Source organism: Trichomycterus rosablanca, chromosome 6 (assembly GCF_030014385.1).
Source record: "Trichomycterus rosablanca isolate fTriRos1 chromosome 6, fTriRos1.hap1, whole genome shotgun sequence".
NCBI classification, from domain to species: domain Eukaryota; kingdom Metazoa; phylum Chordata; class Actinopteri; order Siluriformes; family Trichomycteridae; genus Trichomycterus; species Trichomycterus rosablanca.
Window position 1 is genome coordinate 39478558 of NC_085993.1, and position 14600 is coordinate 39493157.

Consider the following 14600-nt stretch of genomic DNA (forward strand, 5'->3'; position numbering starts at 1 on the left):
GCTAAATGCTGTAAATGTATGATTTTCTCTTACTACCTATTTTGGGATCTTTACAGACTAACATGCTTGAGAAACTGCTTGCAAAGTTTTTTTTTTTTTTTTTTATCTACAGCACTATTTAAAGCACTGTTATTTTATTCCAGGCAGGAAATTGCAATAAAAGAAAAGAGATTTGTGATTGTGGCTCACAAGCAATGTAGCAATTACCTTCTAAAGTCTAAATGTCACAAGTTTAAGCTAATTTCAGTCCCTGTTCAAGCAAATCTACTTAACCTGGTAATTAAATGCCAGGCTAAATCAGGTGGGCTTAAAACGAGAAATGATCAAACTGTGATAAAGTTTGGCACAGTGGGACTGAAACTGGGGAACAAGTCACCTTTGCCAAGAGCTGAATTGCTCTGTGTATGGGTGGTTTGCTTTTATCAGTAATTAAACGCCAACGAATCTTCTGTGTGTTTTTTAGCACAAGGATTTAAATGTAATCTGATCGACTTGGAACAGAAAACCTAAAAAATATAGTGAAATGAATGAGATGTTCTGGATGTTTTTTTCTGCTTTGTGATGATAACCTGGAACTTAACTGGTGATTGGAATTTTTGACTCATTTGTGGTCCCCATAAAGACATTAAAACAGAGCACTGATGTACAAAGACAGAAATGCTTTATTAGTTATTACCATGAACGTGGACTCCTGACCCCTCAGTAAATCTATGAGCTTCGATTCAATCTGCCATAATTCAACTTAACAACACTTAGCTACTGCCTAACTGTGTAGTTTCTATAATAAGGCTAATTGTGGCCTAACTCACAAAAATGGTACATATCTCCCACTATTTAGATAAGAGTATGTGGCACAACACTAACTTTATTAACAAAACAACACCATATTCAGAAAAAATTTCTAAGCTCAAAGTACATTTCTTAGCATATCAGAACCCATTAGCTCTTTATCATTTAGGGAAATGTTTATACAGTTGTCTTAGTTTTACTGTCAATATTACTTGCATTGTTTATCCAACAGCCACATGCTAGATAGCTATGCTGTTAAATTAAATAAATGTTCATAAATTCTAAATCTAGAAGTTTAAAACATCTACTGTGATCTAGGGCTGGGCGGTATGGCGGTACATTCGGTATACCGTCTTTGATTCCTTATACGGTATGGATTTTTCATGCCGCCATACCGTAACATAGTTAATTTTAACAGCTGTAGGCTTCGAAAAACAGCAGATCATATAATATTGTTCGCTAACTATAATATTGTTAGCCAGTTAGCAATATGGTGGAAAAAACTAAACAAAAACAGATGGAAAATGAAAAGGGGAAGACCAAATATGCACCGGAGGAAAATGCCAAAGAAATGAGGCGTGTTGGCAGTTTCGAACAGAGTAAATCACTATACAGTAATCCCTCGCTATATCGTGCTTCGACTTTCGCGGCTTCACTCTATCGCGGTTCGCGGATTTCTGCGGACAAGGAGTCTTTTTATTTCTGATACATGCTTCCTCAGTTGGTTTGCCCAGTTAATTTCATACACGGGACGCTATTGGCGGATGGCTGAGAAGCTACCCAATCAGAGCACGCGGTTAAGTATCCTGGGTGCTGATTGGCTCAGCGAAGGAGAGAAGCATTAGATTCCGCTTTATGCTGTATAACTGTGCGGGAAATGTTTATAAGAGTGTGGGAGGGTTTATAAGGGCTTAAAATATATAAAAATAACCATATAAACACATGGTTTTTACTTCGCAGATTTTTACCTTTCGCGGGGGGTTCTGGAACGCAACCCCCGCGATCGAGGAGGGATTACTGTATACTGTGCGGTTTGTCGAGCCACGGCTGTTGCAAACAACAACATTATGAACGCAGTAACAATCCACATATGCAGGGACACGATTTCTCTGTAGACAGTCAAGAAAGAAGCTTTCAGAGCAATAATTAACACAGTGGATTCCAGGTTGGTCTTACAGGGTGAAAATACTTCATGTTAGTCGCTATTTCAACATTATAAGCGAACTGGAATCTGAGATATTTAAAGTCGTCCACTTTTCAAACGTTTTTCTTTTTTGTTAAACAGAGAGCTAAGGGTAATTGTAAAATACTTAAATATTAAATAAACAATAAAAATTTTATTTACTGTTTCACGCGTACTGATTCCATCATATATTGTGTCATTTTGTGGGACCAAGCAGAGCTTATACTCCTCAAAATCTTCACTATATACATGGTGAAATTAAACATTTTTATATTCTATGTACTTATGACAGTAGAATCAGTCAGACATATAAAAAGTCCCAGTCATACAAAAAAAACATAACGTGATATACAGTGAATCTTAAAAAAATATTTTTACAGTTGTTTTATACAGTTGTCTTGTTTATATAACAGCTACATGCTATATAGCTAAACATCTACTATGATCATATTACTACAGACTGCTGTACATATTACTGCTAATTCAAAAAGAAAAAAGAAAAGAAATCTGAGCTTAACTTAGTAGCTTTAAGTCTAAAACATCTTAGGTTTTAGACACAATTAAGCTAGTATAGCTAGTATTCTTGTATATGGTCAATTGCTCATGAGCTTTTAGGACATCATAATATAAATGTGTTTATTATTATTATGTGTTAATGTGTTTTTGTCTTTCCCTTTTGCAACTTTCTACATCTTTATGCCTCTGTAAAGGTTCTCCACAAGATTTTCAAATGTGTCTGTGAATATCTGTGTCCAGCAGTGGCGATTTTTCTAAGACTGCAAGGGAAGCTAAGCTTCCCCTAAAATGTCCAAAATTAAATGGTCAAATATGTACAGTTGTGTTAACATTTCATTGACTACAAATGCGTTAGAACACGTATATCTCGAAGACGAGTTCGTTCAGAATCAGCTAATTATCACAAATCGACTCGATTTTCTTAACTTAACTTATACATTCCCGTAGCGTCAATGCATTTGCCCGCAGAAGCTGAGCGTCTCTTCACTTCTATGGGGCTGTGGGCGGGTCTGGACGCTGAGCTTCTGCAAGATGATTGCAGGATCAGTGGAAAGGCTGAATCCCGTTTTGATTGACAGCTCGTTTGAGCGCTACACCGTCACTTTTCAAACTCAAACTCAAAAGAAGCTTTATTGGCATGACAAATATGGACATTCGTATTGCCAAAGCAATACACTTCATTAGTCACTTAATCACTAGGAGCTTCAGTCCCATCGCGGATTTTGAGAGTGACGTCGAAAGACAAACTGCAACCCATTTCAGGCCATTTTCTTGAAAAGGAACGGAGGGCAGAATTTATGTGTAAATAAATTGACAAATTTTATGATGTAAGCCGACAATGAGCTTCCCCTCTTTGAAAGATTAGCAGCCGCCACTGGTGTCCAGTTAGTCTGGCTAGCAATCAGCATTCAGATTTATCCCAATAGTGTTGAGTAATGTTGAGGTCAGGGCTCTGTGCACTGGAGTTTCTCCACAATAAACTCATCAAAATGTCTTTATGGACCTTGCTTTGTGCACAGGGACACGGTCATAAAGAAACACTTTTGCCACGTATTACACAATGTCTATCATTCACTTTAAGCACATGTTAGCAGTGTGTGTAGCTAAAACATCTAAAATCAATATTCAGGAGTGTCCACACACTTCTTGGCCATATCGTGTATGTGATATGTAATGTTAATCCTGGTTAGTTAGAAACAATGAAGCTAAACTTGTGTAACAAAACTTTATCTCCTAAGTCAACAACACAGCACATGATAAAGCTCCACATGTTCGTGAGCATTCCCTACTGATTAGTGTTTACAGAGTTACACCTAGTCATGCAGTCACACACACACACACACTGCAGACAATATTCTACACTAGATAATACTACCACACAGTTTATTTGGTGTGATAACGGGTTGCTTGTTAACACCCTGCAACATTTATACAAAGATAGCCACCACCCTGCTGAATAAACAGCTCAGACCAGCCTGCAGTTTAAACTGGACTGGCTGGTTGACCCTCTCATTCAAGTTGATCAGTGATGGTAGAACCTTGTTAGAGATGGTAGCGACCTACCAGCAACATTTATTAAACAAATGACATGTTGTTCAATTACATTTCTAAGCAAATAACACCAAGATTTGCATTATTTAATTAATTTAAACATTTTTGGTGTCCTATGTATTACCCATGTACATTTTTACTATAAAATCCAACAAGTGGGGACAGAATCTATACCAGAAACTATGCAGTAAGAATTATAGTCTGGTTTTGCTAGGTTTGTTAGTGGATGTCAGATTTCTGAAACAAGTTTAGGGTCGAAATCAGGACTTACATGTACATAGAATACACAGAAAAGAACTGACATAATTTTTGGTAGCTGCTGAATCATGCAGCAATAATAATAATCATTATTATTTGTTCTTGTGAATACCTCGTTGTTAGTATAAATACATGCAATGTGGCATCAGCTGAACATAAAAATATCACCCCATGGCCAAATGCACCAAATGCAGATGCTTTTATCCAAAGTGACTTACAATTACAATGATACAATGTCAGCAACTGAGGGTTAAGAGCCGTGCAACCCAACAGTGGCAACTTGGGAGCGGTGGGGCTTGAACCTGCAACCTTCTGATTACTAACCGCTGAACTACCACTGCCCCAAAAGAACATTAACAGACAATGGTACTTTCATAATTGCCGGCATTATAATAATCATTCTAAAATGTTTGATTCCTACAATAGGGTGGCACAGTGGCTTAGTGGGTAGCACTGTGGCCTCACAGCAAGAGGGTCCTGGGTTCGACCCCCAGGCGGGGCGGTCCGGGTCCTTTTTGTGTGGAGTTTGCATGTTCTCCCTGTGTCTGTGTGGGTTTCCTCCCACAGTCCAAAAACATGCAGTCTGGTTAATTGGAGACACTGAATGGGTGTGTGTATGTGTGTCTGCCCTGCGATGAACTGGCGTCCCATCCAGGGTGTCCACTGGTGTCCCATCCATAGGCTCCAGCAACAACCACAAGCCCCAATACCCCCCAACCCCCCCCACCCCCATGCGCGACCCTAATTGGTTAAGTGGATAAGAAAATGAATTAATTAATGAATGATTCCTATAATAGCAAGAATCACCCAACAAGCATGCACACCAGATGTTCTGTGCTCATACGTTCAGACTGGATTTGCACAACTTAAACTTTCCATTTTTATAAATTGGGCTTTTCTGTTTCCAAGAAAATATTTTGTCCATTTCTTACCTTGGCACTGAAATCCCTGCTTTCCAAAGCCCCTACAAAAAGAGAGAGAAAGAAAGAGAGAGTTAGATGGTGAAAGAAAGCAACGCATTAGAGAGCGATCCCTTCTAAATCCTTTAATGGGCTTTTAGCTCTAGTTTGCCTTCCCCGCTACGAGCAATCCGAGTCGATTAAAACGACACTGCAGTGCAAATGAACCATGTAAATATTTGATATCTACTATGCTTCAGATACTGTAAGCTTCACTCATGGATTTCTCAGTCTGTGGAGAAACAAATGAACACCATTTATCGGTGCTTTAACAGTCCGAGAACACACAACTGTAGCATTAGCGCTGATCACGGACCAGCTGATGCAAGGACGTACAAACCATGTTAGATCTGTCATTATGTAATAACAGCAAATCTCAAGAAAGCAATGCCTGTGGTCCTTAACTGTCATGGGATTCACCATTTACTCACACTCACAGTACTTTAAATCAATTGGAAAAACATCCATCATCTGTGGTTTGATGTATCTGACTGCCTATTACCAAGAAACTAAACCCAGCACTGCTGCACCATCCTTCCTAATGATTATGACAGTATACATGGATGTTATTAAGGCTCCATTTATTACTGGAAATCAGAAGCCTTTGAAATTATAAAGCAGGATGAAAAAAGACCAGACAGAGCCTTCATCTGGAACACACCAAACACATAAACACACAGAGATTGCTCTCAATTCACATAATGCTAAAACTATATTGGAAATTACATAACAAATGGGATACTGTACCTCTACAGACCCAACAGTGAAACTTCTAAAGTTCGCAGATGACACTACGGTCATTGGACTAATCCAGGATGGAGATGAGTCTGCGTATCGGCAGGAGCTTGATCGGCTGGTGCTCTGGTGCAGTCAGAACAACCTAGAGCTGAACACACTAAAGACTGTAGAGATGACAGTGGATTTTAAAAGGAAACCTTCAACACTGCTCCCATCACCATATTCAACATCACTGTGTCTACCGTGGAGACCTTCAGGTTCTTGGGAACTACTATTTCCAATGACCTAAAGTGGGAGGCCAACACCAACTCAAAGGATGTACTTTCTACGTCAACTGAGGAAACACGGTCTGCCACAGGAGCTGTTGAAACAGTTCTACACCACAGTCATTGAATCTGTCCTGTGCACATCCATCACAGTGTGGTTCGGTTCAGCCACAAAACAGGACAGATGCAGATTGCAAAGAGTGGTGGATAGAGCGGCAAAAATCATCGGAGCTCCTTTGCCCACCCTCCAGGACTTATACAAAACAAGGATCAGAAACCAGGCAGAAAAAATTATCACGGACTTCTCACACCCTGGACACAAACTTTTTACCCTCCTACCCTCTGGCAGGCGCTACAGAGCCCTGCACACAAAATCAAACAGACACTCTAACAGTTTTTTTCCAAATGCCATCAAACTCATTAATAACTAAAACTGAACTGCTGTTTACTGTTGTTGTTTACATGCCACACTGCACTTTATACATGCTGTATAATACTGTAACTGCATCTTACCTTACTTTACTATTTATCTTATGTTATTTTTATATCTTCTGTACATATGCAAATTCTGCTGAACACGTAAATTTGTACATTGTCTACATATAGTCTTGTCTGTATATTGTATTGTTTGTAAATTGTAGAGAGCTGACAACAAATTCCTTGTGTGTGTAAACATACTTGGCGAATAAAGCTGATTCTGTTTCTGATTCTGATACACAAAGAACCCAGACCCAGTGCAACCTGCATGCACAAAGCACCCAAAATCAGTTCAAACGACATGCACAAGCATTCCAGAACCAGTGCAAATGACATGCACAAGCATTCCAGAACCAGTGCAAATGACATGCACAAAGCATCCAGAACCAGAGCAAACAGCATGCACAAAGAACCCAGAACCAGTGCAAACAGCATGCACAAAACATTCAAAACCAGTGCAAATGGCATGCACAGATCACTCATAACCAGTGCAAACGGCATGCACAAATCACACAGAACCAGTGCAAACTGGACGCACAAATAATCCAGAACCAGTGCAAACACAATGCACAAAAAACCCAGAATCAGTGCAAAGTGCATGCACAAAAGATCCAACATCAGTGCAAACTGCATGCACATAGAACCCAGAACCAGTAAAAAAAATGCACAAAAATCCCAGAACCAGAGCAAACGGCATGCATATAGCATCAGAACCAGTGCAAACAGGATGCACAAAATACCCAAAACCAATGCAAACAGCATACACAAAACACCCAGAACCAGTGCAAATAGCATATACAAAGCATCCAGAATCAGAAAAACTACATGCACACAGCATCCAGGACCACAGTAAACTGCATGTACAAAGCATTCAGAACCAGAGCAAACAGCATGCACGCAGTATTCAGAACCAGAGCAAACGCCATGCATGAATCACCTAGAACCAAATCAAACTAAATGCACAAACAGCATGCACACAAAAAACCAGGGCCATAAAAAACAGTAAACACAATAAATAAAAACCAAAGCAAACTGCATGCACACAGCACCAAGGACCACAACTAACATACACTGCATGCAAAAAGCACCCAGATTCAGATTACACCTCATGCACAAGGTATGCAGATTCAGAATACCGTTTAAGCGCAGTGCACCCTGAATTAAAATACACTGCATGCACAAAACAACTGGAATCAGAATACATGCATGCATAAAACACAAACAATAAAAACTGCATGCACAAAACACCCAAAATCTGAATACACTGTGTTACATCAAAAGTTTCACAGATGTACTGTAGAACACACCACATACACAAAACACCCAGAAAACAGAATACACTGCATTCCCAAAAAAACCTGTCAGACTCCACTGCATGTGCAAATCTCCCAGAACAAGAATATATGTACTTCACATACTATACACCCAAAATCAGAATACCCCAAAATCCACAGAACATCAAGAATTAAAATTTGATGCAGAAAGCACATAAAATCAGAATACACTGCATGCACAAAACACAGATTTAGAACATACCAAATGTAAACTGTACCAACTCTGATATCTCAAAACTGTACCACTTATACATTACTATACAGTATAAGCTGTACCAGCTGAAAAGTTAACTATTTTACAAAGATTAATAAAGTACTCAATACACCCACCTACCCCCTTCACTCCCAATCACCCACTCACTCACCGATCCATCCATCTATCCACCCAAACAATCCATTATCTTACTTATTCTTCAAATCCATTATTCCACTCATTTATTAACCCACTCACTTAGCTGTGATAAATGTAACAGTCAAACTGTACAAACAACTATAACATTACATGCTTTAACAACCTCACCAACTTTAACTACTGGTACCATTTTAAGAGTGGTAGTTGTAACATCTGTAACCAGTTGCACATTTCTAAAGCAAACCAGTGTTTTAAAGAGCTATTCAAACTGGTGCAAAAATACTGACCAGATGAAGTGAGTGGAGTGGTTGTAGAAAGATTACCAGCTGTTCCAGCAGTGTGACAACAGTACAGGCTGAAAACAACTGTATTTACTATATCATGTGTAACATCTGTACAGCCTGTAACAACTACAGCTGCTATAAAAACTGCACCAATTGCAGCACTTATTACATTAAACTGAACCAGTGTTTGCATGTAGTAACAGCCAGACCAAAGGCTGCAGAAAGTGTAACAAATCTATTAAGTGTACAGACTGTGCCACCTGTACTAACTGGCTAATTCTAAATTCTGCAGTGAACCAAGGTTTTAGAAAGCAGGCCATGTTTACTGGTCAGGTGAAGTCTATGTAGTGGCTGCAGAAAGTGTAACAGCTGTACTAACTGCAACACCTGTACACACTGGTACAATTCCTACAGTTTTATAAAGCAGCTCAGACACACAGTGTTACATGCCAGATTAAGCTGGTAAGTAGAATTGCTGCTAAAAGTAAAGTAACTGCATATACTATGATAACTAAACCAATTATTACTAGATCAGTATTCACAAAAAGCAGAGTAGACTAGTACACAACTATTTATGATGCACCAACTGGACCAGCTGTTACAGTAGGCACAGATAACACATGTCAGCTGTCAAAGTGTTTCAGAAGCTGAACAAACTGGTAAATGGTAACTATCCAGTTAATGTTAGTGCAGTCACTGCATAATGTGTAACAACTGTACAAAAAGCTACAACTGTAACAGCTGTATCTGCTCCAACAACTGTAACAGCTGTAATATCTGGTACAATTTCTGAGCTGAACCAGAGAAAGCAGACCAGATGAAGTCAGTGAAGTGACTGGAACATTTTAAAGAAAACCAGTACAAACTTTTGCATGGTAAATGACCAATTGAAGTCGATGTATTGGCTGAAGTAGGAGTTCCAGATGTGCCAGTTGTAACCACTGTACCACCATATCATCTGCAACAACTGTATTAACTCTAACAAGTGAAACATTAGTACGAAATGGAACCATTCCTAAACTGAACCAGTGCTTGTAGGAAACAGAACGTCACTGGAAGATAGTCACTGACCAGATAAAGTCAGTCAAGTGGCAGCAGAAGATGTACTGACTGTTGGGCTGGTGGGACGGCTCGAAGCGCACGGCGGAAAATTTCCCTTATTTTTAAATCCAAAACTTGACAGGTATGTGCATGAAGCAGAACATAGTGAAACATGGTTACTGACTGGATGAAGTCTATGTAGTGGCTGCAGAGAGTGTAACAGCTGTACTAACTGCCACATCTGTACACAATGGCACAATTTCTAAAGTGACAGTGTATTATAAAGCAGATCAGACTGGTACAGTGCTCCATGCCAGGTTAAGTCGGTAGGTAGAATCACTGGTAAAAGTGTAGTAACTGAACCTACTATGATAACTATACCAATTAAAACCAGACCAGTATTCACAGAAAGCAGAGTAGACTGGTACACAAGTATTAATGATGCACCAACTGTACCAGATGTTACAGTAGGCACGCTGTAACAAATGTCAGTGTTTCAGAAGCAGACCAGTTAACCAGTTAAGGTTTGTGCAGTCACTGCATAATGTGTAACATCTGTTACAATAGTAAAAGCTGTAACAACTGTAGAAAAAGCAACAACTGCAACAGCTGTATCTGCTCCAACAACTGTAACTGCTAAAATATCTGGTACAATTTTCTAGCTCAACTAGAGAAAGCAGACCAGATGAAGTCAGTGATGTGACTGGAAAATTCTAAAGTAAACCAGTACAAACTCCTGCATGGTAAATTGGTTTAGTGGCTAAAGAAAGAGTTCCAGCTGTGCCAACGTTAACCACTGTACCACCAAATCATCTGCAACAACTGCATAAACTTCAACAAGTGAAACATTAGTACGAATTGGAACCGTTCCTGAACTGAACCAGTGCTTGCAGGAAACAGAACGTCACTGGAAGAAAGTCACTGACCAGATAAAGTCAGTCAAGTGGCAGCAGAAAATGTACTGACTGTACATTGTGCAACTTACACAATTCTGACATTAAAACACGTACAGCAATTCCAGCTGCGTTAACTAAATGAACTTTAAACCACTGCCACAGCTGGAACCGTTTCCGAACTGAACCAGAGTTTGCATGAAGCAGAACATAGTGAAACACGGTTACTGACCAGATGAAGTCGGTGCAGTGGCTGCAGAAGGTGGGTTGCCTGAAGAACCTGGCGGTGAATTTGTGGTTCTTCACCTCGTGCACGTTCTTCTGCCTCAGCGCTCCTTTTCGGGCGAATCGGGTCGCCACGTCCGAGGAGGAGTCGGTCACATCAGCCATGGCACAGAGAATGAATCGCCAGCAAACAGTGCAGATAAATCCTCACACAGCCAAAAGTTCCTCCTAGATGAGATCAGATCAAATCAGGATGAAATGTTATTTCTTTATTGCTGATTAAATGCAACAGGCGGAACTGGGACTGACTCGCCCCTCTACAGGCGCTACTTGTTCCAGTCGGTGAAGCTCTGTGCCCCGACTGCGCTTCCTATTGCCGCCCCGGCTGACGTCACTCCCCATTACTCCTAATGGGAGGGATAGAGGCGCGCGCCAGGCCACGTGCAGGGAGCGACATCCGGTGGAATAACTGCCTCTGTACACGTTATAACACTGTATCAGGTCTTATTACATGTGAACGATTGTTAGAAAGATAACAGGCTGTGTATTACCACAGAAGTACCAATGTCATTTATGCATTATGTAATACACTGCCTGGCCAAAAAAAGGTCACCACCTGAATTTAACTAAGCAAATAGGTCAGAGCCTCCCATTGGATAATTACTGCATGGGTGAGTATGTTTCAGCTGGCAACAAGTTATTTAACCCCAACTGATGCAGTGAGTAGCTTCTCATTTGTTAAACAACCATGTCGAAAGACACATCCTGTGGTCGTGGAAAAGATGTTAATCTGTTTCAGAAGGGTCAAATTATTGGCATGCATCAAGCAGAGAAAACATCTAAGGAGAAGCTAAAACTACTAAAATCGTGTTAAGAACTGTCCAACGCATTATTAAGAAGTGGAAGGACAGCGGGGAAACATCATCTTCGAGGAAGGAATGTGGTCGGAAAAAAATCTTGAATGATCGTGATCGGCGATCACTTAAACGTTTGGTGAAATCAAATCATAAAAAAACTACAGTAGAACTCAGAGATATGTTTAATAGTGACAGTAAGAGCATTTCCACACGCACAATGCGAAGGGAACTCAAGGGATTGGGACTAAACAGCTGTGTAGCCTTAAGAAAACCACTTGTCAGTGAGGCTAACCGGCAAAAACGGCTTCAATTTGCAAGAGAGCATAAAGATTGGACTCTGGAGCAATGGAAGGTCATGTGGTCTGATGAGTCCAGATTTACCCTGTTCCAGAGTGATGGGCGCATCAGGGTAAGAAGAGAGGCGGCTGAAGTGACGCACCCATCATGCCTAGTGCCTACCGTACAAGCCTGTGGGGGCAGTGCTATGATCTGGGGTTGCTGCAGTTGGTCAGGTCTAGGTTCAGCAACGTTATGTGCCCAAAGAATGAGGTCAGCTGACTACCTGAATATACTGAACCACCAGGTTATTCCATCAATGGATTTTTTCTTCCCTGATGGCACGGGCATATTCCAAGATGACAATGCCAGGATGCATCGTTCTCAAATTGTGAAAGAGTGGTTCAGGGAGCATGAGACATCATTTTCACACATGGATTGGCCACCACAGAGTCCAGACCTAAACTCCATTGAGAATCTTTGAGATGTGCTGGAGAAGACTTTGCTCAGTGGTCCAAATCTCCCATCATCAGTACAAGATCTTGGGGGAAAATTAATGCAACTCTGGACAGAAATAAATGTTGTGACATTGCAGAAGCTTGTGGAAACGATGCCACAGTGAATGCATGTCGTAATCAAAGCTAAAGGCGGTCCAACAAAATATTAGAGTGTGTGACCTTTTTTTTTGGCCAGGCAGTGTATAATATGTGCTTCACCTATGCGCAGGGTAGTGGTAGCTCAGCCGTTAAGGTACTTGACTGGTAATCCAAAGGTTGCTGGTTCAAACCCCATTGCCACCCTGTTGCCACTGTTGGACCCCTAAGCAAGGCTCTTAACCCTCAGTTGCTCAAATTACATTCAACGTTGCTTTGGATAAAAGTGTCTACTGTTAATGTAAACAAGGCTTCTTATTTAGCTATTTCCAATTTCTAGAAGAGATACAGACTAGCACTCGCTCTCTTTGACACGTGTAATGTTACTGCATAAAGGCCACTTTACAACCACTAACTATGAATTCTAGCAAACTGTAACAACTCTAGAGAGTCATGCTATACCCTATAGGTTCCATTTTTCTATTTTAATTTTTAAATTGAGCCAGTTGTCCATGCAGGTGGCTCAGTGGGTAGCACAGCAAGAAGCAAGAAGGTCCTGGGTTTGATTCCCAGGTGGGGCAGACCACGTCCTTTCTGTGTGGAGTTTGTATGTTCTCCCTGTGTCTGCATGGGTTTCCTCCAGGAGAGCTGATGTTTGACATTAAACTTGTGAACTGATTAATCTTGTGTAACGAGTAACTACCATTTCTGTCATGAATGTTACCAAAGTGTAAAACATGACATCAAAAATCTTAATAAATAAATCGTCCATACAGAACAGTTTTAATGTATTGTGTTTTCATGTACAGCATGTTTTGAATGTAATTCCAGATTGGCAATGATTATTTGACCCGATGACTGTAACGGGTGCATTTCTCAAAGTGTTCTTTTTTATTAAATTGTCCTTACTCTTTTCACAGACTTTTTTGATCACACAATCCATAAGGTATATGTCCTGTTCTTCAGTCGCACAACACTTGTTTCCAACATGTCTTTGGCTTATTTGATTGTTGTTTTCTGTGCATACTTAGGTTGCTGACTTTTGTAGCCAAACTGGGTAGTTCTTCTTTAATCCCAAACTCAACTATCTACAATCATGATGGAAGAAACCCAACAAACAGTGACAAGAGACAAGTATCAAACCCAGGTTCCTAGAACCAATGTTGTTGTGCAGCATCCACTCTACCAGATGTGCTATTATTTTACAATTTAATAACACAGAAAAATGCAACTAAGTGATAATAGATTCAATATTATGTTTCCAACTAATTTAATATACTACCAGTGCATAAATCCACATTATACACTTTACAAAATGTGACTTATAATTATAAATAATATATGTACTGCAATACCTGAAAAAAAAATCTATCAATCAATATTTGGGTGATTCTTCAATTGGGGGAACTTTTACGTCCCTAAGTTATAAATTTGTGTTAAAAATACTTTATTACAAAACAAATATTTTAGGTATTAAAAAGATCATTCATTGCATCACAAATAAAATTATATACCAAAATAATTATGATTTTCATTTTTTATTTAAATTAAAATTAAAAAATTGATTTAAACATCAATATTTTGCTACTTTGGCCTTGTCCCCAACCCAGACTTTAAAACTTCTCTGCTCTAATAAAATGCTAAAAAGTGATCAATTCATTATAAAAATCACAATATGAGTTTTATAATAACTTAAAAAGAAACAAAATGTTTTTTTTTTTTTCATATTTGTACAACCTATGCATATTTTTGAGCAATATATTACTGTCCCCAGCATTATCGTCATTACCGCAACAGTGTATGGTTTCTGTAGGGAATCATTTGAAGGTAACACTTGTTTATGTTGTAACCATGGAAACAAAGACTTGCAAGGAAGCACATGCCAGCCATGAGAGAAGATTAAAATTTTAATGTCTGGAAATGTGAGTAATTTAATCATGTATTCTTCCTGATCATAGAGTATATTTATTCAGCGTCATTACCATTTACATCAGTATGGCAGTACTTT

The 14600-nt window shown here is 39.5% G+C and overlaps 1 protein-coding gene across 1 annotated transcript in view; it reads right to left on the reverse strand.

Moving 5' to 3' along the window:
- The window catches only part of prkcaa (protein kinase C, alpha, a), a 157566-nt gene extending 146351 nt beyond the window's left edge, over positions 1-11215 (reverse strand). Inside the window, exons 1-2 of the mRNA XM_062997819.1 lie at positions 10874-11215; positions 5230-5261 (exon numbers count right to left, since the gene is read on the reverse strand). Of these exons, the coding sequence (XP_062853889.1) occupies positions 5230-5261; positions 10874-11031 (190 nt within the window). The 5' untranslated portion in view covers positions 11032-11215. The remainder of the gene's footprint in view (positions 1-5229; positions 5262-10873) is intronic.
- Between the last annotated feature and the right edge of the window lie 3385 nt (positions 11216-14600).